The following is a 27,699-nucleotide window of genomic DNA, read 5'->3' as shown; positions in this document are numbered from 1 at the left end:
CTAACTGTCCCCTATGTGCTTCAGCTCCTTCTGCAGCTTCTCGGTGAGCTTCTTGAAGGAAGGCCGCTTCCCCGGCTCTATCTCCCAGCAGCTCTTCATCAGGGTGTAGAGGGAGGGTGGGCATTCCTCAGGGGCCTCCATCCGGTACCCCTTCTCCACCATCTCCGTCACTTCCTTCAGAGTCTTGGGGGGAGAGAGAGAGAGACCTGCTGTGAGATCCCCGGCTCCCTTTCTGCAGAGTAATGCCATGATCCACCCCAGCACCACCCGGGCAGTGCTAAATCCTGCCCACCTCTGTCTGTGTGCTCTCACCCACCCTCGAGCCCCCATCTCCCCCTGTGACACAGCCACTCCTGCTGCACCGCTGCTCCCCACGGCAGCTCCATGCCCCACGGAACAGCTGCTCTCCATGGCGCTGGTGTGCTCATGCTTCCCCCACGCCCAGGTGCTTGGCATTAGCAAGACCTGAGAAATCTGGTTTAACTGGATCCTTGTGCCATCCAGGCCTTAGCCCAGGGGTGGCAGGAGTCAGCCAGCCCCGGCCCAGGGGGAGCACTCACCATCTTGGAGTAGGGCGCCCGGCCGTAGGAGAACAGTTCCCACAGGAGGATCCCGTAGCTCCAGACGTCCGACTTGGTTGAGAATTTCTGCAGGGAATGTGAGGAAGGTGACACCACAGCAGGCAGCCACAAAGCCGCGCAGGACTGGTGACCCAGGCCAGGGATGGGGGGCAGGAGCCTGTATCCCACCTGGTGAACGGCCTCGCCCCATTTCTGGGTGCTCCCGGGAGAGTGGCAGGGCCACGCACTGGGGGATGGGCCCTTTGCAGAGAATCTCCTTGGCCCTGGCTCTAGTGTAACTGGCTCTGGGTCTGTAACCAGATGTGACACAGCTGGCTCCACACAGGGCTGGTGCAGGGCTAGTCCCCACGGCAGCCCAGTGGGTGTCTCATAGACTCATAGACTTTAAGGTCAGAAGGGACCATTATGATCATCTAGTCTGACCTCCCGCATGATGCAGGCCACAAAATCTGACCCACCCACTGTCGCTTTGCCAGAGGCCCAGGCTGGCTCTTGGGTGTCTCCATGGAACCGGTTTGCCAGCTCCGCCTTGCGCCCTGTTCTCTGTGCACTAGCAATCCCAGGATGCATTGCCACGCTGGTGCCACTCTGCACACGTGTCCCTGGGCACTTCGCCCCCTGCTGAGGCACGACGAGACAGCTGCCCAGATTCTCCCAGAATGCACTGAGACAAAGCCGGCGAGGCAGCGTGGGGGATGCTCAGGCACAGGGAGACGCGCGGCTGCACGGGCACCACCCAAGCATCTTGCTGTACCAGGGTCAGACGCGGGCGTCACGGCCTGTGACAAATCTCACTTGGGTTGCCAAGATGATGTGAAGGGCGGGAGCCCTGCGAAGGCAGGGCTGGGCCGGGTGGCCCTGCCAGTCCCCTCCCCCTCACTCACATTATTTTTCAGGGCCTCCGGAGCTGTCCACTTGACCGGCAGCTTGGTGTCGTCTACGCCTTTCGGGTCCACCTTGGCCAAGCCGAAGTCACTCACTTTGGCCACGTTCTCCTCTGATATCAGGATGTTGCGGGCAGCAAGGTCCCTGTGCACCAGCTTCTTGGACTCCAGGTAGTCCATCCCCTGGGAGATGTCCCTGCACGGCGTGGGCAGCCAAAACCAAGGGCACCGGGTGCATGGGGGGAGAAGGGATCAGCTCTATTTAGTGCCCAACTCCACACCTAACCACCACCCCTGAGCCACAGCCATGCACTTAGCCCCTCACTAAAGAGGATGACTCTTTGCTGCAGCCTGCCTGGGGTGTGCCATCCCTTTGCAGCCTGAATAAGAGCATAACCTAACCCCAGCCTCCGAGCTGTGCAGGGCCCAGCTCCACCACTGACTCACTATGTGGCCCTGGGCAAATCACTTTCCCTTTGGGAAGTGGGGACAATGGCTGGGGCCTGCCTCCCTAGGGAAATGTGAAGCGCTTTAGATTCTCTAGGGGACAGAAGGCAAGGAAAGGGGCCACCTGTGATGAGGGTGACCTTAGACAAGGCTTGTCCTGACTGCAAGGACAGCATTATCCCCTGCTTGGAGCATCCGGGCCACTGGGAGAAAGGTGCAGGACTCACAGGGCGAACTGGATGAGCTGCTTGGGCTGGAGGACGGATCTGCCCCGTGTCCGCAGGAAGTTGACCAGGTTCCCCTGCCGGAGGAGAGAGAAACGCTTCTCAGAACCTGTCGCCTCTTGCATTAGCAAAAGGTTCTGCCTGGCCAGCCCCGGTGACAGGAGCCCTCTGGCCCGCCAGCCGGGCTAGCGCCGCCCCCCAGCCATGCCTCCTCCCTGAACTTACTGCCCCATCTGCAGGATGAGCTGGAAGAATGGTCTCCACGGCCCAGTCAGTCCCTGGCCTCTCTGCGGGGGTTGGGTTTGCAACGGGGCCTATTCCCTGCGAACCGCCCTGGGACCCACCATCTTCCCGGAGAGGAAAGGTTTCCAGTCCCTGCGGAACCAGGCCGGATCTGACCCTGCGGCCTAGCCGTGAACCGCTCTCCAGGCCAGGCGCCAGCCCCTGCGTGCCCGGGGGAAAGGGGTGCTGGAGAGGCGTCTCTGGGGCAAAGGGCCGGTCGGGGACCCTGGTTTGCTCTGATGCAGCAGGGCAGGCTGGGCCCGCGACGGTCTCACCTTGCTCATGTACTCCATGACGATATAGAGGCCGTTGTGCAGGATCACGCCCAGCAGCCGCACCAGGTTTTTGTGACGGACCTTCCTGGAGGAGGGAATGGCCGCGTCAAGGAAACGCCCGTCCAGTGCCGGGCCGGGGGGAGGGCTCTAACTACATGTGGCACGCACACTGAGAGAGCCCCTGGTTGTGAGGGAGGGGGACACAAGGAACCCCCCCCACACACACACACCCAGCCCCTGGCCTGCAAGGGAGAGGGGCATGGGGAATACACAAACACACACCCAGCCCCTGTCCTGTGAGGGGAGGGACACAGGGAATTGGGCTGCGAGGGAGGGGGCACAGGGAATACACACACACACACACATGCAATCACAATCACACACATACACCCAGCCCCTGGCCTGCAAGGGAGGGGGGCATGGGGAATACACAAAGACACACCCAGCCTCTGTCCTATGAGGGAGAGAGACACAGGGAACCCCCCCCCCCCACACACACACACACACACACAGCCCCTGGCCTGCGAGGGAGGGGACACAGGGAACACATGTAACCCACACACTTCCTGGGTGTGGGGTTCTGTCCCATCTAGTGGCACCAAGACCACTTAGAGAGAGAGAAAATGAGTCTCCCCTACAGCCTTAGCTACCAGCCAGTTGACTCTTAGCTCACGCGGTAGCAGCTCATGCCCTAAGATCCCCGGTTCAATCCTGCCCACCAACAACTAGGGTCTGTCAGCGTTACACACACAAAACAAAAGCTGAGCGGCTAGAGCCTAATTCTGCACTGCAGGGGGAACTCTGCAGCGTGCTCCCCGCCATGCGGGCTGGGGCTCACAGGGCCCTGACTGCAGCCCTTGTTCTTTGTGGGGTGAGTATCCTTCAGACTCAAGGTGTGTCGTTAAAGGGAACCCACACACAGCTGTTAAGTCAGAGGACACCGGGCCCAGCAAACCTCCCAGATGTCTCTTCCTATTTAGGGATAAGCCCAGTTCACCCTGCCCTGCGTACGAAAGGCGACGTGGCATTCCTCGGACTAACCGCTGGACGCGGTCACTCAACACCGGGCCAGCTCTGGGTTCTTACAGGGCCCGGACATTCTGCCAAGCGCTGCACCGTGCAGGGGAGGCCACCCATGGGGAGTTTGGGGGCTGCTAATGCTTGTGGGGGGCCCCCACCTGGGCTAAGCTGCCTGCACTGGGGGTAGCTGAACCCCTTGTCCTAGCCATCAGAGCCCTCCACAATTTACCCCACCCACAAGCTCGCCTGTCTGCTCTGCCAGCAATGGGAGGGGGGCACAGGGCACCATCGCCTGGCTCCCCAGCAAGCACCCTGGCCCTTCCCTCTCACAGGAAAAGCTGCCAGTCAAAACCTGCAAAGCCACCACTTCCCCCTCCTCCAACCCACTCGCTGTGGCCCCTGCAGGCCACTGCTCCGCAGGGGCCGATGTGCAACTGCTGCTCCCACCAGCTCGGCAGGGTGCACATAGCTAATCTGTAGGGAAAGACCCTCTTCGTTCTATTACCCCCCATACACTCCCACACCCCCACATGGAGACCTGTTGGCAGTGCCCCCCGCAGCTCCCTGCTGCTCTCGTCCCCCTGCTAGGGCTTGTCTCTTACACTCGGAGCTCTTCCCACAGTAGGATTGCCAACTTTCTAATCCCACAAAACCGTATACCCTGCCCCGCCCCTTCTCTGAGGCCCTGCCCATGCCCCGGCCCTACTCTGGGGGCCCGCCCCCCACTCACTCCATTCCCCCTCCCTCCGTCACTCGCTCTTCCCCACCCTCACTCACTTTCACCAGGCTGGGGCAGGGGGTTGGGTTGCGGGAGGGGGTTGCGGGCTCTGGGGTGGGGCCGGGGATGAGGGGTTTGGGGTGCAGGAGGGGGCTCTGGGCTGGGCCAGGGGGTTGGGGTGTGTGGGGGTGAGGGCTCTGGCCGGGAGTGGGGCTGGGAATGAGGGGTTTGGGGTGCAGGAAGTGGCTCCATGCTGGGCCAGGGAGTTGGGGTGCGGGGGTGGTGGTGCGGGGTCCCAGAGGCGCTTACCACGGCTCCAAGGAAGCAGCCGCCAGGTCCCTGCGGCCTTTAGGCACATGGGCGGTCAGGCGGCGCTGTGCAATGCGCTCTGCCTTCCCAGCCAATGAGAGCTGTGGAGCCAATACTCGGGGTGGGGGCAGTGGAGCCTCCCTGGCTACCCCAGCACCTAGGGGCCGCAGGGACCTGGCGGCTGCTTCCGAGAGCAGCGTGGAGCCAGGGCAGGTAGGAAGCCTGCCTTAGCCCTGGGCCCCCGCTGTGCTGCTGACCGGACATTTCACAGCCCAGTTGGTGGTGCTGACCGGAGCCGTCAGGGTCCCTTTTCGACCAGGCGTTCCAGTCGAAAACCGGACACCTGGGAACCCTGTCCTACAGTCACAGATCTTACGGGCAGAAGGGACCGTTCTGATTAGAGCACAGGCCCGAGAGCCTCGCCCAGTCAGTCCTGCATCCAGCCCATACCTTGTGGCGGAGCTAGAAAGACACATCCAGCCCTGATTTAAAGACTGCAGGAGATGGAGAGTCTGCCGCATCCTTGGCAAGTTATTCCAATGCTTCGCTAACCCCACTGGCTTACTGCTAGTCTGAATCTGTCTAGCAAGTTTTCTCTTCGGGCAGGGGCTGTCCCTCACTACGTGTTTGTCCAGTGCCCTCACGGGGGGGCTCTGGCCGGATGGAGGCCACCACAATATAATGTAAAAAGGAGTCAGAATAATAAATGATTAATATTGAAATCACAGTCACTGTAAATTATTAGTAATTATTACTGAGGTTCATTATGAAAACACACAATCTCGCTCACAAACACACACAGCTCCCAGTCTCACAGAGGAACGCCAGCTCTTCACGAGGCATGTTTGCTGGTCTAGCTACTCCCTTGTGCTAGCCCAGTGGGGTACGGAGAGGTCTTCAGGGGGGGGTGTCGACTCATCTAGATCAGTGTTTCTCAACCTGGGCATCAGGACCCCCAGGGGGTCGCGGGACAGCTTTAGGGGGGTTGAAAGTGCAGGGCCAGTGTAAGGGTGTGGCCAACAGGGCAGTTGCCTGGGGCCTCACATCACAGGGGGCCCCACAAAACTAAGTCACATGCTTCAGCCCTGGGAGACGGGGCTCGGGCCTCAGGCTCCGGAAAGGGCTACAGTAGTCTGGAAAGGTTGAGAGCCATGGTGCTAGACCAGCAAAGCGCGCCTACACGCTGGCCAAACTGCACTTTCATCAGCGTAGCTTATTCCAGCCCCCTCCCCCCCGCCCCCCGTTAGATAAGCTCTCCTAGTACAGTGGCTTAGCCCCCCGAGCAACACAGCTCTACCAGCACAAGTCTGCATGTCGGCCTGCTCTCCATCTCCCACGCACAGCCCCCAGCAGAATCCCTGCATGCTCGGTCATCCCCTGCAGGCTGCCCGTGCCCCTGCTCCCTGCCCGCGGGGGAATCCGGCAGAGCACCGGGGGGCAGCGCAGGGAGCGCCCGCCCAGCCTCCTGGCTCACTTACGTCATGGCAGCGGTCTCAGCGAGAAAGGCCTGGGCGGTGACGTCGCACTTGATGTTCTTCACGGCCACTTTCTGCCCCATGTAATCTCCCTGCAGGACGGCTGCGGGGTGGGGAGAGAGGGTGGTCAGGTGCCAAGATGGCGGCCCCACCCCGGCAAGGGGGAAACGGAAGCAGGGTCTGGGGCAGGGAGGGCACAGCTCTGAGTAGCCCATCCACATCTGGAGGAGGTGAAGGGAAGGGGGGGGGCGACTCCAAGGGCGAGTCCCACCTGGGGGGGTCCATCATGGGGTGGCTCCTAGGGGCCTGGTATGCACGTCCGCATGATAACTATCCCCCCAGTCCATCCCAGCCGCGAGGCCCTCTCTGCTTAGCCCCCCATGGCTCCCACTGGGCATGCCGATGGGAGCAAGGGGGTGTGCCCAGCGCTGCCCGGCTGTACAGAGGGACTCAGCCGCCAGGGCTGCCCACCCAGCCTGCTCCCCAGAGCTCAATCCGTGCACTGGGTGGGCAGGGCCTCATGCCACCTCAGGATCCACCCCCTGCCTGGACCGACCCGAGCACTCACCTCCGAATTCTCCTTCCCCAATCTTGTCTCCCAGTGTGAGGTGCTGCAGTTTCAGTAACCAACCGGCTGCAGGCGAGAGGAGATTGGCTAGTTACAAGGGGCAGAGCTGGGTCTTCCCCCATGTCAGGCCTAACCCCGATCGAGGCCCCTCCGTGAGTTGAATGCAAGTTTCACACCCCATAAGCTCCACCCTGGCAATGGGCTTCCTTGGCCGGAGCTCCCAGCTCTGCCACTCGAGAACGTTGGACCCTGGGGATTTTACCTTCCCCCCCAAAGTCCCAGCCACTTGCCCTAGTGTCCCCGTCCCCCTTCACCCCCCACCCCTGCAGTCTGCAGACAGATCCCTCATACCCTTGGCCAGCTCCTCCTCAGCAGACTTCATCCCGGGCTTTGGTTTGGGTTTTACCAGCTTGGTGCAGATGGCTCCCTGGTCCTTCATATAGTGCTGCAGACCGACAGACAAGAGTTACTCAGGCTCACAGCTGCTGCCCCCTACAGCACAGCGTTATGTCAGCCCTACCGGGCTGCTCCGGCCCAGGGTGCCTCTGCCACTGAGACCCGCCAGAGAGAGCAGGACTGGCAGCCCAGCGGGTCCCATACCACCCTCCCCACTCTGCAATGGCGTTGGAGCGGCTTACTGTGCCGGAGTGGGGGGGAGAGGGTGTCTGGGCTGCTCCCTGCCATTCCCTGCAGGGGGCGTTGTTGAGACTCTGTGTTTGTGCGTGCGCACGCGCAGCAGACCCCAGTGACGGTGAAAGGGAGCTGGGATGAGCTCATCACAAAGTGACCAGTAGGGGGCGCTGTACAGCCAGGACAGCTCCTCTCCTAGCCCCGCCCCCACTGGGAATGCGCTGCCACCCGCCCAGGCCAAGTCCCTACCAAGCCCTCTAACCCAGAGCAGGAAGACAAGACTGGCCTGGCCTGGCCAACAGGGCCTTGGCCAAGGCTGCAGGAGACCTGGGTTTGATTCCTGGCTCAGCCACTAGTGCTCTTGGGCAAGTCACTGAATGTGCCCATCTGTCAATGGAGATCTGCCCCTGCCACCCGGTGGGGCTGGGCATAGGCAAAACGGCTCAGGATTGGCACATGGGACTCCTGAGGGCTATTCCCAGCTCTGTGGCTGATTCACTGTGCAACCAGGAGTAGGCCACTTCCCTGTTTCTCTGTTTCAGTTTCTCTGCCTGTTAGGTAGGGATAAAAATACATCCCTGCTTTGCAGGGCAGGGCTTATTCCCCAAATGCGGGTGTCAGCAGCCCTGGGCTGGGAAGTGATGCAGAAGGCCTGAGGATGACTGTTAAGAAAGAGCAGATTCCACTTCCTTCCGCTGGGTTTCAGCAGCGGCTCTATATTTAGATCGGGCGGTTTTGGCTGACAGCAGCCGCGCAGCTTGGGAACAGAGCACTGAGAAGATAGGGAGGGGCCAGCTGGGCAGTGACCTTCTCCCGGGGCTGTTGGTCTCAGAGGGGGTGGGGAGGTGGGCGGTTGGCTGGATGCAGTGCAGGAGCAGCTCGCCCACCGCCCCCTCCCCGGGATGGAGCATCTGCTTGTCTAGGTTCTTATGCAGCCCCGGAGCTGAGCCCGGGTGCTGTTGGGCCTGATGCTTTTGCTCTGGTTAGTTTCTTTGCCCAGTGGAGCCCCCCATTGACTCCAGGGAGCTGTGCCTGCGCCAGTTGCCACGGGGGGCTGGGACCCTGGGTAGGCGTCCCGCTGACCTCGATCATGTCAATGAGGTTGTAGAAGCAGATGGAGGCGTCGATGCTCAGCTGGTTCTCCTGGTAGATGACGCGGTAGTGGATGACCTCCTGGCCGAAGCTGACGCACAGCACGTAGTCCCCGGGGTGCCGGATGGACTCCCGCACCAGGAAGAGCCCGTCCTCAGGGGGCTGGAGCGCCTGCACGGCCTCCATACCAGAGATCTTCCCGTGGAACCAGCTGGGGGACGAGGAGAGGGCGCCTGAGAGGAAACACGCTACACGCGCTAGGGAACCGGCCCCAGCTCCGCACATGAGCAGTACGGCGGAGACCCCCTCGTCCCTCCTGAGCTCCCTCCCATCCCGGGGAGTGCGGGGAAGGGGCGGGGGGTGAGGTGCTCCTGCACTACATCCAGCCAACCGCCCACCTACCCACCCCCTCTGAGTGCCACGCTAGAGACCAACAGCCCCAGGAGAAGGTCACTGCCCAGCTGGCCCCTCTCCCAGCCAAAGCAGGGCTGACCCCTGCTCGCTCCAGTCTGGTGGGGGGAGCACTCCAGGGGAGGCCCACATAGCCAGACATCCAGCCTGTGGCTAGGGCCAATCCTTGATGCTTTGGGGGAAGGGCAAAAAGCACCCACAATGCACCTGGCCAACCCCATGCAGCTGACTACAGAGCGGGGAATATCCCCTTCCTGACCCCTGCAGTGACCAGTACGCGGCCTGAAGCCTGAGATTCGAGCTACCCCTACATCAGCCAGTAGAGCTGTAAAATGACCCGGTCTGCCCCCTTACTAGATGTGACCTGAGCCATGGCAAGGCCCACGGCCCGGGCATGGCGTTAACTCCCAGGTGCTCTGGGTGGCTGTGGGTGCCAGCTGACCCCAGCCAAAAGTGGGAAGGAAATCGGTCTCCTTCATAACGCGAGCGCACCCCATGCCACAGTGCTGGCGCTGCCAGCGGGCTCGGCTGTACTCACGGCATCAGGCTGAGCTTGGGGTCGACACGGATGGCTTCGCGCTCCCGCACCGAGCTGGCCGAGAGCAGCCCCTCCTCGCCGGTGTCGTGGTGTTTCGCTTGGTACCAGCCTTTCTGCTGAAGGGGAACGTGGTGGGATCTCGATGCCATTGGGACTTTGGGGGGAGGGGTCTTACACCCCGGGGGAAGGGGCATCTGGAGACAACTCCACTAGCCCACCCCCAGCTCTCCTCAACCCCCGACTCCCTCCACTGGCGGGTTCTCATTGCTGCTCTGACGGGGGGTGGCAAGGTGGGAAGGGAGCGGTGAGGAGGGGCGAGGTCGGGGGGGGGGACGGACGGTGGGGTGGTGCCAGGTGGGATCCTGCCGTCCTAGGCTAAATCAGATTCTGACCCTGCCGGCTCTATACCCATGCTCCATGGCGTGTGTTACAGCAGCTCCTCGGGGCCCATGCGGCTGGGGGACAGGCTCTGCACACACACGGCTAAGGAAAGGGGGTCCCTGCCCCACAGAGCCCCCTAGAGGGAGGCAGGGGGCTTTTGCCCCATTGCCAGGAGAACGTGGGCAAGCAGCCGCTGCCCCTTCTGTGGGTCCCTTCACAGCAGTTTGCCCTCGGGAGCCGCCCCTCCCCCAGTGCTCGTGCGCCAGGCTGGAGCCAGCCGGCCTGGCCCCCTGGGCTCGTGTCCCGTGCCCTGCGCCCAGCGTTCCCCGTATGCCTCCGCGCCGCCCGGCTCACCTCGCAGACCTTGACGATGGTGATGATGTCGCCCTTGCGGAAGGCGAGCTCGCGGGCTTTGGGCTTGGTGTGGTCGTGCTTGGTGATGCACTGCGTTCCCGGCAACCAGCGTTTCTGTGGCAACAGGGGGTGGCATGAGGGCAGCTGGCAACAAGCCAGGGCTCCCCCCTCTTCCCCTGGCAGCTAGACACGAGACTGTCGCCCCTCCAGGTGGGTGTAAGGGGCACGCTCTAGGGGCTGGCTGAACCCCCTGCAGGACTGCAAGGGCGAGACAGGCACCTCCGCGCTGTGACTTTGGGGCATTCCCCACCCGAGCTGCACAGCTGATCAATGGGCCGAGCGGGTATGACACAATGCCAGGTATTGCCGGGCAAACAGGTGCCAACTAGGCAATGGCAGAGGGGCATGCAGGCGCTGTAGGTTAGCTAGGAAGACAAGCAGTGTCATGCCAGATGGGATCAGCTCCCCCAGTGCCAGCTGCTGCAGGAGAAGGGGCGCGTAGCCCCATTAAGGGACAACGGGACAATCATCTGCCCATGGTGGAAGGTTCTTCCTTGCTGGCCCCAGGCAGATAGCGGCTGGTTTATGCCTTGGAGCTCGAGGGAATAGATCAGACCCTGGCACCGGGGGTTCCATAAAGGAGGAGTGGAGGGGCTAGGCCCCCCATGCATTTGGAGATGGTCCCAGGGCACAGCCCAGCCCAAGGGCGGTGAGTGGGTGAAGGAGAGGAGGGGAGACCTGCGAGTGCATGGGGGGAGGGAGTTAGCGGGATTTCACCTTGGGGTGTCACATTCAGTGACCAGTGGTGCCTGCACAATCTGCCCCCCTGTGTGGCTGTGTTCCCCAGGCTGCCCATTTGCATGGGCTCATGCACACTACAGGCACCCGGGGTCTGAAAATCCAGCCCTCCAGGAAAGAGAAAGTCAGCCACGCGCCGGGGTTTTTGTGCCGCCAGGGGCCCTGCGAGGGCTGGAGCAGCCTGCACCACTTACTGTTGACATGCTGCCTGGCTCATCAGCGCATCCACAGCTGCTCTGGGGAATCCAGCAGCAATCACCTGGGAGGAGACAGAAACGGCCATTGGTCTCTGGGCCGCAGAGAAGGAAGATCCGCAGGGGCCAACCCTGTCTCCACTCTGTTGGGGTTTTCTTGTTCAAAGAGAAACTGTCAAGCAAACATTAGAACAGCTGCTGCGCTCCACCCCAGAAGCAGCTGCCTTTAGTCTGGGGTGAACTGATTCCCACTGTGTCGTGCAGTTGTGAAGAGTTTTGGGATCCTTCAAGGTGCAGACATGGGCGATTACATGTCCCTGTTATTATTAGCAAGGCATTTTCCCCTCTCAGCACCACAACTGCCCGTGAGTGTCAGTGTGAAGGGGTGTGTTCACACCTGGCAGGTCTGAGCTGAAGGTGTTTATGGTGACAACCGTGAGCCAGCGTCTGACCCAACACCAGGTGGCCTGGGTAAGGTTGTAGCAAGATGCTGATCTTTGTGACAAATGATCACATGGCCTAACACGAGCCTGGTAAACTGTCCAGCCACCATCACACAAGGTCCTTTCAGACCAAGACGTGGTCCCTCTACAGCTCCTTCCCGCTGACAGCCTCCAAACACATCCCAATCATCCCTTCATTACCCCCAGCCCCCCTGCGCCTCCCCAAGACGGCAGCATCCCGGCTTTGCAGCAGGATTCTCAGGCGCTCGGCTCTGGCCCATCTCTGCTCCCACTGAAGGCACTGGGCGGCTTCTCCCTGAGGCCAGCTGGGGGCACTTGGGAGAAGCCCCCGCCCCTCCCCCCCGAGCTGTCTTGCCCAAGGCCACCCAGCAAGTCAGTGGCAGAACCAAGACTAGGACCCAGAAGTCCTGCCCCCCTGGTCCCTCTGCTGTCCCCACAAGGTCACCTGCTTTCCTAGAGCCCGGACTAGACGTGACGAGCCAGGACTCCCCTGCCCTGCTCTAACCACTAGGTCGTAGAGTTTAAAGGCAGAAGGGACCCCCAGGCCATCCAGCCTGACTTCCTGGAGATCACAGCCCCGCCCCCCCCTCCCCTCCCCTCCCAGCCCCCGCACACTGCTCCAACAACCGAAACGAGACCAAGGTATTACAGCCCACAGGAAACTAAACTGGTCTGTGCCAGACACAGCACAGGAGGGGCTGAGGGGCCCCAGTGCCCGAGGCCCCTGCAATGGCAGGGAAATGAGTGAGAGAGACCCAGAGAACCCTGACAAGTGACCCGCACCCCCACGCTGCAGAGGCAGGCGAACCGTCCCCCCTCCCCCCCAAGGTCACCGCCAGCCTGACCTGGGGCAAAATTCCTCCCTGACCCACACTGGGCGATGGGTTAGTCCCTGGGCATGGGAGTGAGGGCCAGCCAGCCAAGCACCTAGCTAGAGAGAACATCCAGTGCCACCTCGGAGCCCTGCCCCTCCCCATCCAGTGACCCGGCCCAGCCCTGCCCCTCCCCATCCAGTGACCCGGTCCAGCCCAGCCCTGCCCCTCCCCATTCAGTGCCATCTCAGAGCCCTGCCCCTCCCCATCCAGTGACCTGGCCCAGCCCTGCCCCTCCCCGTCCAGTGCCACCTCGGAGCCCTGCCCCTCCCCATCCAGTGACCCGGCCCAGCCCTGCCCCTCCCCGTCCAGTGCCACCTCAGAGCCCTGCCCCTCCCCATCCAGTGACCCGGCCCAGCCCTGCCCCTCCCCGTCCAGTGCCACCTCGGAGCCCTGCCCCTCCCCATCCAGTGACCCGGCCCAGCCCTGCCCCTCCCCATCCAGTGTCACCTCGGAGCCCTGCCCCTCCCCATCCAGTGACCCGGCCCAGCCCTGCCCCTCCCCGTCCAGTGCCACCTCGGAGCCCTGCCCCGCCCCTCCCCATCCAGTGACCTAGCCCAGCCCAGCCCTGCCCCTCCCCATTCAGTGCCACCTCAGAGCCCTGCCCCTCCCCATCCAGTGACCCGGCCCAGCCCTGGCCCTCTCCATCCAGTGACCCGGCCCAGCCCTGGCCATCCCTGAGGCTTCAGAGGAAGGAGATAAAAAACCTCACCAACAGTCCAGCCCTGTATGTGGGTGTATGCGGGGGTGGGGGTCACTGCAGGTGGCCGGCTGAAACCCAGACGCATGAACATTTAGAAACTTAGGAAGAAAAACAGAAGTGGCCCCAGACCTGCTGGGCCCTGCCCCCACCTGGGCTCACACACTCTTTCCCTTTTCTCGTTTCTGGGCGGGTCAGTTCTGTGCATGGGAGGAGGGTGTGGAGCCCCTTGCACATCTCTTACATGTCCCCTTCCCAGCTCAGACCAAGCCGATGAACTTTTCCCTAGAAGCCCACCTCCCAGAACGAGCAGGTTTTTTTTCCTTTCAAGAAACCTTTTCCTTCTGTAACTGGTCCCAGCCAGGCACTCAGGGCTTCGCTGCGAGCTGTCAGCAGTGCAGTCCCAGAGGGCCCTATGGGTCTGTCTACACAGCAACTAGACCCCCGTGGCTGGCCCATGCCAGACAACTCAGGTTTGCGGGGTTTGGGCTGAGGGGCTGTTTCACTGCTCTGGGCTCGGCCTGGAGCCCGGGCTCTAGGACCCTGAGAGGTGGAAGATCCCAGAGCGGAAAATGTGGTTTCACAAGCAACTTTCTGCTTCACACCCCTGAAGCTGCAATTACACCTTCTTTGGTTGCCTTGCTCCAGAGCCAGGGGCATGAGCACTTAGGCTGCCTGGCTGCCAACAAGTGAAGTCTAAAGAGAGCCGATCTGAACCCATGGAATGCTGCAAAACTGGCAACCCAGCTCCCAAGGTGATGGCCGTGGAATCGGGGCCGTCGGTACAGATTGCTTGTCAAGAATCGGTGTGATCGACACCAGACAGATACAAACTCCCCTGCTGGGAATGCACCTGAGAACCAGTAAGGGGATTATGGTAGACTCTGCCATCTGCTTTAGGGGGATGAGTAAGTATTGTCCCCATTTTGCAGATGGGAAAACTGAGGCACAGTAGGGACTTGTCTAATGTAGCAGGCGCTGTCACTGGCTGAGCTGGGACAGAACTCAGGAGAAGCTGTGCTCAGACTGCTGACCACTCCAACTGGGCCCCGTCTTCTCCTCACAGAAGGGCCCGACGCGCTCACCTCACTCTGCACCAGCAGTGTCCTGTGGCCAGGCAGGAGCAGAGATGGGAAGAGAACCCAGGGCTCCTGACTCCCAGTTCCGGGATGTCATAAGAACGGCAATGGTGGGCCAGACCAATGGGCCAGCTAACCACATACCCTGGCTCTGATAGCAGCCAGTGCCAGGTGCTTCTGGGGGAATGCACGGAACAGGCAATTTCAAGTGATCCATCCCGTCGTCCAGTCCCAGCTTCTGGCAGTCAGAGGCTATGGACACCCAGAGCATGGGGTTGCGGCCCTGACCAGCTTGGCTAATAGTCATTGTTGGACTTATCTCCAGGAGCTTTCTAATTCTTTTTTAAACCAAGTTACACCTTTGGCCTTCACAACATCCCCTGGCGACGAGTTCTACAGGTTGACTGTGCATTGAGTAAAAGAGAACTTCCCTAGGTCTGTTTTAAACCTGCTGCCTGTACATTTCACTGGGGGCCCCCTGGTTCTTGTGGGATGGGCAGGGGTAAATAACACTGTCACACTCTCCAGTTAGCAGGAGAGAGGGTGCCGCAGTGCACTGGGCTGCGGCCACTGGCCTTTCACCATTGTCGGCCACAGTTAAATCCTGCCTTAGAGAGTACAGCAGTGCCATGAGTCCAGTGCTCTTGAGTCTCATATTTCCTCCACAGCAGCTTTCCCTCTTTTAAAGGCAAGTTGGCCTTGTGACTAAGGTAGTAAGTAGGACTCAGGAGCTCTGGGGTCAAATCCTGACTCTGCCACAGATGCCCTCTTTGACCTTGGGAAAGTCACTTACCCCCTGATTTCTCATCTGTGCAATGGAGATAATTGTCTATTTAGACTGTAACTTCAGGGGGGCAGGGACTGTCTCTTAATAAGCAAATACGTGACGTCTAACAATGCCACATTGATCTTGGCTGGGGCATCTGGACGCTGTGGAAATATAAAGAATACATCGGGGTACTAATTTGGCAGTTGAGTCTCTATTGAACAGCTTCCCTCGGTCCCTTTCCAAAGCTCTCCCGGTCATTTCAATGCAGCTAAACACTATGGACCAATTTCTAGCTCATCATCTGGTGGCAGCACAGGCACGCACGCACCTTTTGGGGCAACTGGCAGTGCCAGCAGGGAAGGCTGGAACATCACCTGGTCTGGAGTTACCGTAATGACCAAGAGAGCAGCAGAGAAAGGCAATAATTGCCCTAATTTAATCCCGGCAGGCCAGATGAGGCTGATTGGCCTTTAATCAGAGCAGCCTAAAAACAGAGAAAAACAGCTGGGGAGGTTGAGTGGAGCCTGAACACTCACACCCCGCCCAGACAACGGTTTTGGCAGGTCATTTCTTTTTAAATGGGATCATCCAGGCTCAGCGGTAGATGAGCTAAGATCCTGCTGCCCAAAGAAGAGGAAATCGCCACTGGGCAAGAGGCGTCACCCCGCCACAGAACTACACTACAGAGAAAATGATTCAGGACTTGATACCAGCTGTTTCTCTGAACCAGGGCAGAGTGGGGAAGTCAGCGTGGGCGGTGCTGACACCCTCCTTCTCCTTCGTCTGAGGTCAGCCTGGGAAATCTAGAAGTGACCATTATGATCACCTGACCTCCTGTATAACACAGACCAGAGAATGGCCCCTGGTGTGTCCGGTATCCAGCCCCTAGCTTGTAGTTGAGCTAGAGGGTATCTTTTAGAAAAAAGACACCCAGTTTTGATTTTAAGACTCCACCACATACCCTGGCAAGTTGTTCCAATGGTAATCAGCCTCACTGTTAAAAGTTTGCACCTTATTTCTAACCTGAATTTGTCTAGCTTCATCTTCCAGCCATTGGATCTGGCTACAGAAATATCCTGTTTGTAAATCCACAGTAACTCCCTTGACTTTCATGGAGTTATTCCTGATTTATGCTACCATAAGCGGGACTGGATTAAGGCACTAGGCCAGCACCTATGGCTCCAGCTCCTGGAGTCATGTGATTACATCAGAATGTCAGCTTTAAACAAGTAAGTTTCGAGCCCTCAGAGCAGTGAAGAAAAGATTTAAAATATTGACACTCAGGCCATGATGCAGTGATGTCTGCTGAGAGCCTGAGACCATCACTCTGAGAGGGAGGAACTTTGCTTCATGCATTTCAATGGGCTGTTAACTCCAACACCCACGGCTCTGGAGAGCATTGCCAACCCCACCCTGGCAGTGGTCCATCTGCAGCAGCAGGACAGAAATGCAATGGGCCCAGCCCCCCACCAAAGCAGAGAAATAGCCACAATCATGACATTTTTAAAAATAATACGTTGGAAGTTCTTGCCCTTCACCTTCTGGTTTCTGAGCCTTTCACTCACACTCGCTTCACGTTTTCAAGCTTTTCTCCACAGCCATAAGAGCTAGGAACTTACTTTTTTTGAAAAAAGAAAGCCGAGATTCCCATATATTCACATGACTCCAGGATCTGGGTCTTTAAGAATAACACTAAATATTGTGAGACTGGAGTTAGTCATAGGTGCTGGGAACACTGGGTTTGTGCCCTGATTATCTCTGTCTTCCTGTAAAGAAGGGACGAAAGCTTTTCAAGTTAGAAATGCAGAGCTGTTTTTTTTCTAGAAGACTCGATGGATGACTGGAGAACTGACAGACTCCAAAGAAGCAAAATGTCCTGATGGACTGAGGGGGGAAGTGATTTTTGTTCACACTTTTTGTTTCTGTTCGTGCTGATTGAACTCGAATGCCTGAGGTTCAGTGCTCCCCACTGAGAATGTGCTCCATTTCCTCTTGGAGTTCTCCAAAGAGACTCCAGCACAAACAGGGGAGACAGTTCTGATATTGCTATACTAAAAGCAAGCCCTTAAAGGACACATCCCCCTCCCCCACCACACACACACACACTTTCGGATCTGCTATAGAAAGAAGCAAAAAAGGCAGGGTGGGGAACACAGTCCTAATTTCTTCTCCCCTTTGCAGGTCACCTATAAAACGTCCCTGGGTGTGTACAAACCCAAACCAGCACTGCACATCTGGAAGGGGGTGCAGCAGCTGCAGCAGCAATTCTGTGCAGGACATAGCAATGAGGTCCTGCTTTCCCCGTTGGATTCATACACTGGCCCCTTAAGGTGACAACCCAACCCTTTTTCATTTCCAGGAGGCCAGGCTATGGGTCTCCTGTATCTGAGCTGCAGGGGGGTAGGGGAGAAAAATAGCAGCATTTCTTCAGCTGAGCAAGCCAGAGGTCTTTTTGAGTTTGTTTAAAGAAATGTTCCTGCAAATGAGGTGATAGCAGCCCATCTTCTTCCTCTTTTGGGGGGTGAGTCACAGTCATTTCTGGGCAGCACAAGTGGCAGAACAGAGTGGGTTTTCTTTGTAATCTCAAGGATCGGAATCTTTATTGCACCAGACCCTACTAACACTTCCTTGTTGCCCGCTATAAAATGAAAAGCAACAGGAAGAGATGACTGCAGATCTTTCAAGGCTAAAAATAAGCACCAGGTGGCTATTTGTTCATTTCAGAGGCAATATTTGACCTAGAAACAGTGTGGGTGTCTTAGTTGCGACCGTCTGTTCCTTAGTAATTTTAGTGCTTTTAAGTTCCTGTGAAAAGCGCCAGGTGGGTGGATGTGGAGAGGGAATCCCCATTCCTCCCCAGAGCCGGGACAGCGTGAACAACAGCAGGGCCAGCTTCTCCCTGCTCCACCAATCGACCCGAGCCCGGGCAGAGGGACCAGCCGCACCTTGTGTTCAAACACATTAACTAACAAGACCTAAGACACATGGGTCACACTCAGGCCAGGAGGAAAGTGAATCTTTAACCCATGTTGGCTCCCAGGTGCTAAAGTGCTAGTGAAGACTAGGCAGCTGTAATTGAAACACGGTAGCTGGTCAAGGTAAATCTGAGATGGGAGCCCAGGTTTTATCTTGATCAGCTCACACAGCCTGAAACCATCATCTGCCTTGTTTTTACTGGCATTTTAACATGTTAAAATACACCATTTCCCCGAGTCCAGAGCAGGCCTGTAACTGACCAGCAGCAGCAGTGCCAACTAGGCAGGGCTTAATTTGTAAGGAAAGAGGTGCCAGGGCTTAAGCAATTAGGTGCCAGGTGTCAAGCAATTTTTTGATATTCATAACTGACAGCTCAGAGATGCCGGGGCTCGGAACCGCCAGGCCCAGAGATGCCGGGGCTCGGAACCGCCAGGCCCAGAGGTGCCGGGCTCTGAACTGCCAGGCCCAGGGGTGCCGGGCTCTGAACTGCCAGGCCCAGAGATGCCGGGGCTAGGAACTGCCAGGCCCAGAGGTGCCGGGCTCTGAACTGCCAGGCCCAGAGGTGCCGGGGCTCTGAACTGCCAGGCCCAGAGGTGCCGGGGCTCGGAACCGCCAGGCCCAGAGGTGCCGGGCTCTGAACTGCCAGGCCAGGGGTGCCGGGCTCTGAACTGCCAGGCCCAGAGGTGCCGGGGCTCGGAACCGCCAGGCCCAGAGGTGCCGGGCTCTGAACTGCCAGGCCCAGGGTTGCCGGGCTCTGAACTGCCAGGCCCAGAGGTGCCGGGGCTAGGAACTGCCAGGCCCGGAGGTGCCAGGCTCTGAACCGCCAGGCCCGGAGGTGCTGGGCTCTGAACTGCCAGGCCCAGGGGTGCCGGGCTCTGAACTGCCAGGCCCAGAGGTGCCGGGCTCTGAACCGCCAGGCCTGGAGATGCCGGGCTCTGAACTGCCAGGCCCAGGGGTGCCGGGCTCTGAACTGCCAGGCCCAGAGGTGCCGGGGCTCGGAACCGCCAGGCCCAGAGGTGCCGGGCTCTGAACTGCCAGGCCCAGGGTTGCCGGGCTCTGAACTGCCAGGCCCAGAGGTGCCGGGGCTAGGAACTGCCAGGCCCGGAGGTGCCAGGCTCTGAACCGCCAGGCCCGGAGGTGCTGGGCTCTGAACTGCCAGGCCCAGGGGTGCCGGGCTCTGAACTGCCAGGCCCAGAGGTGCCGGGCTCTGAACCGCCAGGCCTGGAGATGCCGGGCTCTGAACTGCCAGGCCCAGGGGTGCCGGGCTCTGAACTGCCAGGCCCAGAGGTGCCGGGGCTAGGAACTGCCAGGCCCGGAGGTGCCGGGGCTCTGAACCGCCAGGCCCGGAGGTGCCGGGGCTAGGAACTGCCAGGCCCAGAGGTGCCGGGGCTAGGAACTGCCAGGCCCAGAGGTGCCGGGGCTCTGCCCTGGCACAAATTAACCACTGCAGCTCTGACAGTGCGAGTCGACACTGAGCCAAGTCCCGTTTTACACCCACTCCAGCATAAAGCAATCCCTAGGCTGGACGAGCCCCAGGAACAGAAGGGCAGGGAGCAGAGACAGAAAGTTCTCCCTTGGCCCTTCTGCTGAGGCTGCTAACAGCAGTCCCATGGGCAGGGGAGGATGTGGGGATGTGGCCCCTGGGAACGGCCTGAGATAGACCCAAACTTGTTTCACCTCAGCCACTGAGCCAGCCGGTGGCTGCTAATAGCGTCTGGCTAGTGCCCAGCTGGGGCAGTGAGGGAGAGGGGAAAAGCTCGGTAACCCGCCATTCTCAGTGGCATCAACCATCCCTCCTTCCCTCCAGCAGCATCTGCCTTAAGGAGAACTGCGGCCTGGCGGGCTAATGGGAATGAGAGGAAACGGAAGGTTCCTAGGTATGTAGCAGAGCTTCACTTTGAGACAGGGTCTCTAATATCTTCATGGACAACTGTGCTTGCCAAATGCCACGGCTTCACTGGAGCCCACGTGGCTCTCTGGCCTAGAGGCCTCACACTGCTAGGGTTACCATTCGTCCGGATTCTCCCGGACATGTCCGGCTTTTTAGGTTAAAAATAGCGCCCGGGGGGGGATTTGTAAATATCTTAAAATGTCCGGCATTCTCCCCCCCCTGCAGAGCACGGCGCGGGTGATAGGGCGGCCGGCTGGATTGAGCCACTAGCATGGGGCTCTAGCAGCCAGAGCCTCTCCTCCCCCTCCCCCTCCCCTGCTGCCCAGCGTGCCGCTCCCTGGGGAGAGCCGGGGCACGGCAGGGGGGAGAGAACCGCCCTGCAGCAGGGAAAACAGAGAGTTTAGCTCCTGTCCGGAGCCCAGGTGTCCGTTTCCTCGCGGGGCGCTGGTCGTGCCCTCGCTGGAACAGAGCGGGGGCAGGGGGAGGGTGACTGCGGGGCACTTGACTGATGGAAAGGACGCCTGGCAGCAGTAGCCGTGCCCAGCCTGGTGCTGGGGGATAGATTTTGGGGAAGATTTAAAGAAACAAAGCCCCAGACAGATGATGGTTAGAGGCCTTGGGGGGGTGCCCCCCCATTAATGTCTCCTGAAGTCTCCCCACCCCCAGGCCCTCTGAGCCAGTTGTGGCTGTGTCCAGATGCCCCCTGGAGTGTGCTGCGGAGTGGCACGGTAAGGGAGTCAGGGGGTTGGAGAAGGGGCAGGGGGGTTCTGGATGGGGCAGTCAAGGGACAGGGAGTAGGGGGGGTTGGATGGGTTTGAGGTTCTGGGGGGGCCTGTCAGGGGGCAGGGGTGTGGAGAGTGGTCGGAGCAGTCAGGGGTCAGGGAGCAGGGGGGGTAGATGGGTTGGGGGTTGTGGGGGGGCAGTCAGGGCACAGGGAGTGGTTGGATGGGCGTGGGAGTCCCGGGGGTCTGTCTGGGAGCGGGGGTGTGGATAAGGGCCGGGGCAGTCAGGTGGTAAGGTCCTAGGGGGGCAGTTAGGGTGGGGGGGTGTCAGGAGGGGGCAGTCAGGGGACAAGGAGTGGGGGGGGGTTGGGGATTCTGAGGTGGGCAGTCAGGGGGCGGGAAGTGGGAGGGAGTGGATGGGGGCAGGGTGGGGCTCCCCCCCCCGTGTCCTCTTTTTTGATTGTTGAAATATGGTAACCCTACACACTGCTCAGTCAGAAGGCAGCGGGGCCTGCCAAGCTGGTAACAACACCCGTCACCACTGCTGCAAAGAGGAGCAGGCAGATGAGGTAACAGACCGTGGCTGTTCCCAACCATCCCAGGACCCAATCAAAGGCAGGGCAGCAGAGACCAATCCATCCAGTGCAGGGAGGCAAAGAGTGAACCAAACACAGCCACATGCACCCACAGCACAGCTTAGTACATATGCCATAGGCGCTGACTCCATGGGTGCTCGGGGCTGAAGCACCCACAGAAGAAAACTAGTGGGTGCTCAGCACCCACCAACCACCCCCGATCAGCTGTTTGGTGGGCAGGAGGTCCTGGGGGGAGGGGTGGAGCGGGGGTGGGAAGAGGCAGAGTGAGGGCGGGGCTTCAGGGGAGGGGCAGAGCGGGGGCAGGAAGAGGCAGGGTTGGGCCTCAGGTGTGGGGGCAGAGCGGGGGGAGAAGAGGCGGGGTGAGGGTGGAGCCCTGGGGGAAGGGGCAGAGTGTGGGGGGGGGGGGGGCTTGGAGCGGAGCGGGGGTGGAGCACCCACCCGGACACAAGAAAGTTGGGGTCTGTAACATATGCCACTTCAGGGCTGCTCCCCAGTCACTCCCCCCCATGCTGCCTGGCTTCCCTCTCCACAGCATGCCCCCGTCCCAAGCCATCTGCTCCCTGGGAGGGAAGGATGGTTGTGTGATTAAAGCACAGAGTGGAACCCAGGAGATCTGGGTTCAATGCCTGGTTCTGCTACAGACACTCTGGGTGATTTGGGCATGTCACTTATGCCCAGATCCTCACAGGCACTTAGGTACCTAATTGCAGTTTATTTCAATCGCAGTTAGGTGCCTAAATACCTTTGAGGATCTGGTCCTATATCTCTGGCCTCCCCCAGGTGCTAGGACATGCTCAGATCCTAGATGGGATGTGGAAGAACTGAGGTAGATACAAATTGAACAGTAATAAGTCACCAGGCCCAGGTGGTATCACCCAAGAAATCTGAAGGAACTCACGTATGAAATTGCAGAACTACTAATTGTGGTATGCAATCTATCACTTAAATCAGCTTCTGTACTAGATGACTGGAGGATAGCTAATGTGGTGCCAATTTTAAAAAAAGGCTCCAGAGGCAATCCTGGCAATTACACGCTGGCAAGCCTAACTTCAGTACCAGGCAAATTGGTTGAAACTGTAGTAAAGAACAGAATTACCAGACACATAGATGAATTCAACATGTTGGGGAAGAATCAATATGGCTTTTGCAAAGGGAAATCATGCCTCACCAATCTATTAGAATTCTCTGAGGGGATCAACAAACATGTGGACAAGGGTGATCCAGTAAATATCATGTATTTGGACTTTCAGAAAGCCTTTGACAAGGCCCCTCACCAAAAGCTCTTAAGCAAAGTAAGCTATATTGGGATAAGAGGGAAGGTCCTCTCACAGATTGGTAACTGGTTCAAAGATTGGAAACAAAGGGTAGGAATAAAGGAATAAAGGTTGGTTTATAAAGATAGATAGTTGGGTCCCCCAAAGAGCTGTACTGGGACCAGTGCTGTTCAACATATTAATAAATGACCTGGAAAAAGCGGTAAACAACGAGGGGGCAAAGTTTGCAGATGATACAAAATTACCCAAGATAGTTAAGTCCAAAACTGACTGCAAAGAGTTACAAAGGGATCTCACCAAACCAGGTGAATGGCCAACAAAATGGCATATGAAATTCTGTATTGATAAATGCAAAGTAATACACATTGGAAAACATGATGGGATCTAAATTAGCTGTTACCACTCAAGAAAGAGATCTTGGAGTGATCATAGATAGGTCTCATGGAAACATCTGCTCAATGTGCAGCAGCAGTCAAAAAGATAACAATGTTGGGAATCATTAGGAAAGGAATAGATAAGACAGAAAATATCATAATGCCTCTATATAAATCCATTGTTACATCCACATCTTGAATACTGTGTGCAGTTCTGGTTGCCCCATCTCAAAAAAAGATATATTAGAATTGGAAAAGTACAGACAAGGGCAACAAAAATGAATAGTGTCAAGTATCAGAGGGGTAGCCGTGTTAGTCTGGATCTGTAAAAAGCAACAGAGAGTCCTGTGGCACCTTTAAGACTAACAGATGTATTGGAGCATAAGCTTTCGTGGGTGAATGCCCACTTCATCAGACACATGTAATGGAAATTTCCAGAGGCAGGTATAAATATGCAGGCAAGAATCAGTCTGGAGATAACGAGGTTAGTTCAATCAGGGAGGGTGAGGTGCTCTGCTAGCAGTTGAGGTGTGAACACCAAGGGAGGAGAAACTGCTTTTGTAGTTGGCTAGCCATTCACAGTCTTTGTTTAATCCTGATCTGATGGTGTCAAATTTGCAAATGAACTGAAGCTCTAGCTGTTTCTCTTTGGAGTCTGGTCCTGAAGTTTTTTTGCTGTAGGATGGCTACCTTTACATCTGCTATTGTGTGGCCAGGGAGGTTGAAGTGTTCTCCTACAGGTTTTTGTATATTGCCATTCCTGATATCTGACTTGTGTCCATTTATCCTTTTACGTAGTGACTGTCCAGTTTGGCCAATGTACATAGCAGAGGGGCATTGCTGGCACATGATGGCATATATAACATTGGTGGACGTGCAGGTGAATGAACCAGTGATGTTGTAGCTGATCTGGTTAGGTCCTGTGATGGTTGCTGGTGTAGATATGTGGGCAAAAATGAATGGGGGGATGGAACAGCTTCCGTATGAGAAGAGATTAATAAGACTGGGACTGGTCATCCTGGAAAAGAGACGACTGAGGGGGGATATGATTGAGGTCTATAAAATCATGACTGGTGTGGAGAAAGTGAAAAAGGAAGTGTTATTTATCCCTTCGCATAACACAAGAACCAGGGGTCACCCAATTAAATTAAGAGGCAGCCAGTTTAAAACAAACAAAGGAAGTACTTTGGTAGATACACTAGAGGGTAGGGATCGGATACAGAGGGACCTAGACAAATTAGAGGATTGGGCCAAAAGAAACCTGATGAGGTTCAACAAGGACAAGTGCAGAGTCCTGCACTTAGGACGGAAGAATCCCATGCACAGCTACAGACTAGGGACCGAATGGCTAGGTAGCAGTTCTGCAGAAAAGGACCTAGGGGTCACAGTAGACGAGAAGCTGGATATGAGTCAACAGTGTGCTCTTGTTGCCAAGAAGGCTAACGGCATTTTGGGCTGTATAAGTAGGGGCATTGCCAGCAGATCAAGGGACGTGATCGTTCCCCTTTATTCGACATTGGTGAGGCCTCATCTGGAGTACTGTGTCTAGTTTTGGGCCCCACACTACAAGAAGGATGTGGAAAAATTGGAAAGAGTCCAGCGGAGGGCAACAAAAATGATTAGGGGTCTGGAGTGCATGATTTATGAGGAGAGGCTGAGGGAACTGGGATTGTTTAGTCTCCAGAAGAGAAGAATGAGGGGGGATTTGATAGCAGCCTACAACTACCTGAAGGGGGGTTCCAAAGAGGATGGAACTCGGCTGTTCTCAATGGTGGCAGATGACAGAACAAGGAGCAATGGTCTCAAGTTGCAGTGGGGGAGGTCTAGGTTGGATATTAGGAAACACTATTTCACTAGGAGGGTGGTGAAGCACTGGAATGCGTTACCTAGGGAGGTGGTGGAGTTTCCTTCCTTGGAGGTTTTTAAGGCCCGGCTTGACAAAGCCCTGGCTGGGATGATTTAGTTGGGAATTGGTCCTGCTTTGAGCAGGGGGTTGGACTAGATGACCTCCTGAGGTCCCTTCCAACCCTGATATTCTATGATTCTATGATTCTTCACACAATGCACAGTCAATCTGTGGAACTCATTGTCAGAGGATGCTGTGAAGGTCAAAAGTATAGCTGGGTTCAAAAAAGATAAATTCCTGGAGGATAGGTCCATCAAGGGCTATTAGCCAAGATGGTCAGGGATGCAATCCCATGTCCCTGAACCTCTGACTGCCAGAAGCTGGGACTGGATGACTGCAGTTGGATCACCTGTTAATGACCCTGTTCTGTTCATTTCCTCTGAAGCATCTGGCACCAGCCACTGGTAGAAGACAGGATACTGGGCTAGATGGACCATTGATCTGACCCAATATGGCAGTTCTTATGTTCTTCTGATGTTCTTATATTCACAGGCCTTCAGGAATGAGCAAGTCAATTGTTTTTTTCATTCACCCTCCTCACTAAAACCAAACCAAACCAGAGTCAGGGTCAAGGAAAGGAGCCGGTTACCACAGTCACAAGCAGAGGTGAAAGTAAGCCGGTACGGTCCAGTACGGTGTACCAGTAAGAAAGTGGCCGCCAGTACACAGCCGACCATACCGGCAGGGTCGCTGATGGGGAGGGCGACAAAAGGGGCAGCTTCCCCCAGGCCCTTTAAATCGCTGCCAGAGCGCCAGGTGGCGCAGGCCGGGCAGCCCTGAAGGGCTGGCTGGGGGAGTCTGGCCCCAGCCCCACCCCTTCTGCCCAAGACCCCGCCCCTTCCATTCGAGGGCCCGGCCCTTCCAGGGGCCCAGAGATGCCCCCCCACCTTGCCCAGAACCCCTGCTGCCCTGCGTACCAGTAAGTCCTTTAAGTTACTTTCACCCCTGGTCACAAGTGATGAATGAAGACGTGGCAGGAACCAAGCCTACTGAAAGAGGCACACAAACCACCCATGAGGCTCACCCCATCTACCAAAACAGTCTGTCTGACGGGACCCGGCTATGATCCCACTCCCCCTTCCCCCTCTTCCGTTCAGATGCTCTCCTGGAGGAGGTAAGCGGAGAGCTCGAGTGCTGAATGCTGCTCTGCTGAACCAGAGGCAGCAGGCAGGGAAGCTGAACAGCAGCTCTTGCTACAGCATTTAGAAAGTGCTGAAGCGTTACACACGGAGAGCTGACAATGACGCTCTGCACTGGCTCCTAGAGAGCAAAGGAGAGGAGCTCTGGCTTAGGGCTTAGTCCTGCACCGGCACGGGCTAGAGCAGCTGGCCTTACAGGTCTTCTCCATTCCCTGCTCTAAGGCTCCATGACATAGGTACTACGGATGCCCAGCAGCAGCTGTTTTTGCCATATCAGAGCTCCGTGTGGAGCACACGTTTGCAAGTGACGACCACGCTGGAGAAAGTTGGCTGCTGATCAGCGCTGGGAATCTAAAGTACCGAAGAACAAACTGGAGGGCAAGTTTCCCCACCCAACCCAGCCAATGCATCTTGTGAGCCGGGGTCGATGCAGCCACTGCTAGGCTGAGAGAAACGGTGGCAGTTTTGATGATGCAAATGCAAATCAAGCTCATTCACAGAAGTCAGCGCCCAGCTTATTGGGAGGGTTCAAATTGGTCATTTTGTTCCCCTGCCATTCCCGAGCAGTGGGAAAGGCCTGACAGTAAGTGTGGTTCTTTGAGATGTCTTGTTCAGCTGGGACTCATGCATCCCAGAAGTGGAATCCGCATGGACAAATATTTGAAGGAGAACCATCCAGATTATAACCCTCTTCAGATGCTCCTCACAACCTGCAGTCACGCCCAGTCTGACCTAGGGGTAATGGGGAAATCCTTCACCCGCCCCATAGCTGTTCCATCCCATTTTAACCGGTTTTGATTGCCGTAGCCTGTGGAATTGAGAGTCTCTGGCATGCTCCATGAGATATCGAAACATACTCTAGGTTTCACTTCTTGGGCCAAGCCTCACGATCCCACCCTCCCTTCCCACTGTCCCAAGTGCATTGGGAAATTGCCCCGCATACAGAAAAGTCAGGCTGGTTTGTACTGCCCTAAGCATCAGTGCAAAGAGCAGCCCCTTCTGCAGAGCCCAAGGAACCCAGAGTCACATGCACGGCAGCAGAAGAGCTGGCACCTGGGTTGACAGGTTGCAGGAACTGGCTGTGTTGCACACATGCCTTTGACACACGCCCCACCCTCACTTACACCTACCCAGCCACACTGGTACTGTGCTATTTATCCCACTGAGTGCAGCACCTGGAACGTTACATGTACTCTTGTCTTCATGTCTGTCCTCCTGGAGGGGAGAAGGGAAACACATTACCCAGCCACAGCTATTGCGTCAGCCAGACCTTTGTACTTACCTCCCTGCAGCACCCATGCAAAGCCCTTGGCGTCCAAGTTGTTGCAGGTTTGCTCGCAGCCAAGCCCAGACTTGAGTCCCAAGATTCCTGGAGAATAAATTCCCAGTTCAAATGGCGGAGCGGAGCTTTACCTCCTGCGCAACAGCATTCACCGAAAGATCCACTCCGAGAAACTCGCCTCAACTTTATTTCCTGATTTCTCTTCTGGTCTGGGCTGCAGAGGCAGTGCCCTGGAGGTCCTAGTGCCTGCTTTCTATGCAGCCAATTTTAACCAGAGAGGAGTCATTCCTTGATGACGCTTTACCCTGAAGTGACCTTTGCCCCCTTGCAGCACAAGTCCACATCCCCACCAGGGAGGGGAACATCAACAGCTGGCTGATTTGAAACCACACAGGAGCTTATGACACCCAAAGCAAACTAACGATCAGCTGATAGAAGCAGAGAGTGAGTTATTGCTCCCCCACCACCTTACTT

The 27,699-nt window shown here is 57.3% G+C and overlaps 1 protein-coding gene across 1 annotated transcript; it reads right to left on the bottom strand.

Annotated features, from left to right (window-relative positions):
• Positions 1-27,268, bottom strand: MATK (megakaryocyte-associated tyrosine kinase). The gene is made up of 13 exons (XM_065422175.1): positions 27,226-27,268; positions 11,182-11,246; positions 10,190-10,303; positions 9,455-9,570; positions 8,497-8,716; positions 7,135-7,228; positions 6,784-6,849; positions 6,219-6,318; positions 2,694-2,778; positions 2,140-2,213; positions 1,466-1,661; positions 561-647; positions 1-183 (listed from the first exon to the last, which is right to left on the bottom strand). Exons 2-13 carry the CDS (start codon positions 11,188-11,190, stop codon positions 1-3), a joined length of 1,344 nt encoding a protein of 447 aa, XP_065278247.1. The 5' UTR covers positions 11,191-11,246; positions 27,226-27,268.
• Positions 27,269-27,699: the final 431 nt, after the last annotated feature.

This window comes from Emys orbicularis, chromosome 24, assembly GCF_028017835.1.
Source record: "Emys orbicularis isolate rEmyOrb1 chromosome 24, rEmyOrb1.hap1, whole genome shotgun sequence".
Classification (NCBI taxonomy): domain Eukaryota; kingdom Metazoa; phylum Chordata; order Testudines; family Emydidae; genus Emys; species Emys orbicularis.
Note: the sequence above shows the minus strand (reverse complement) of the source record. Positions and strands in the feature narration are given on the sequence as shown.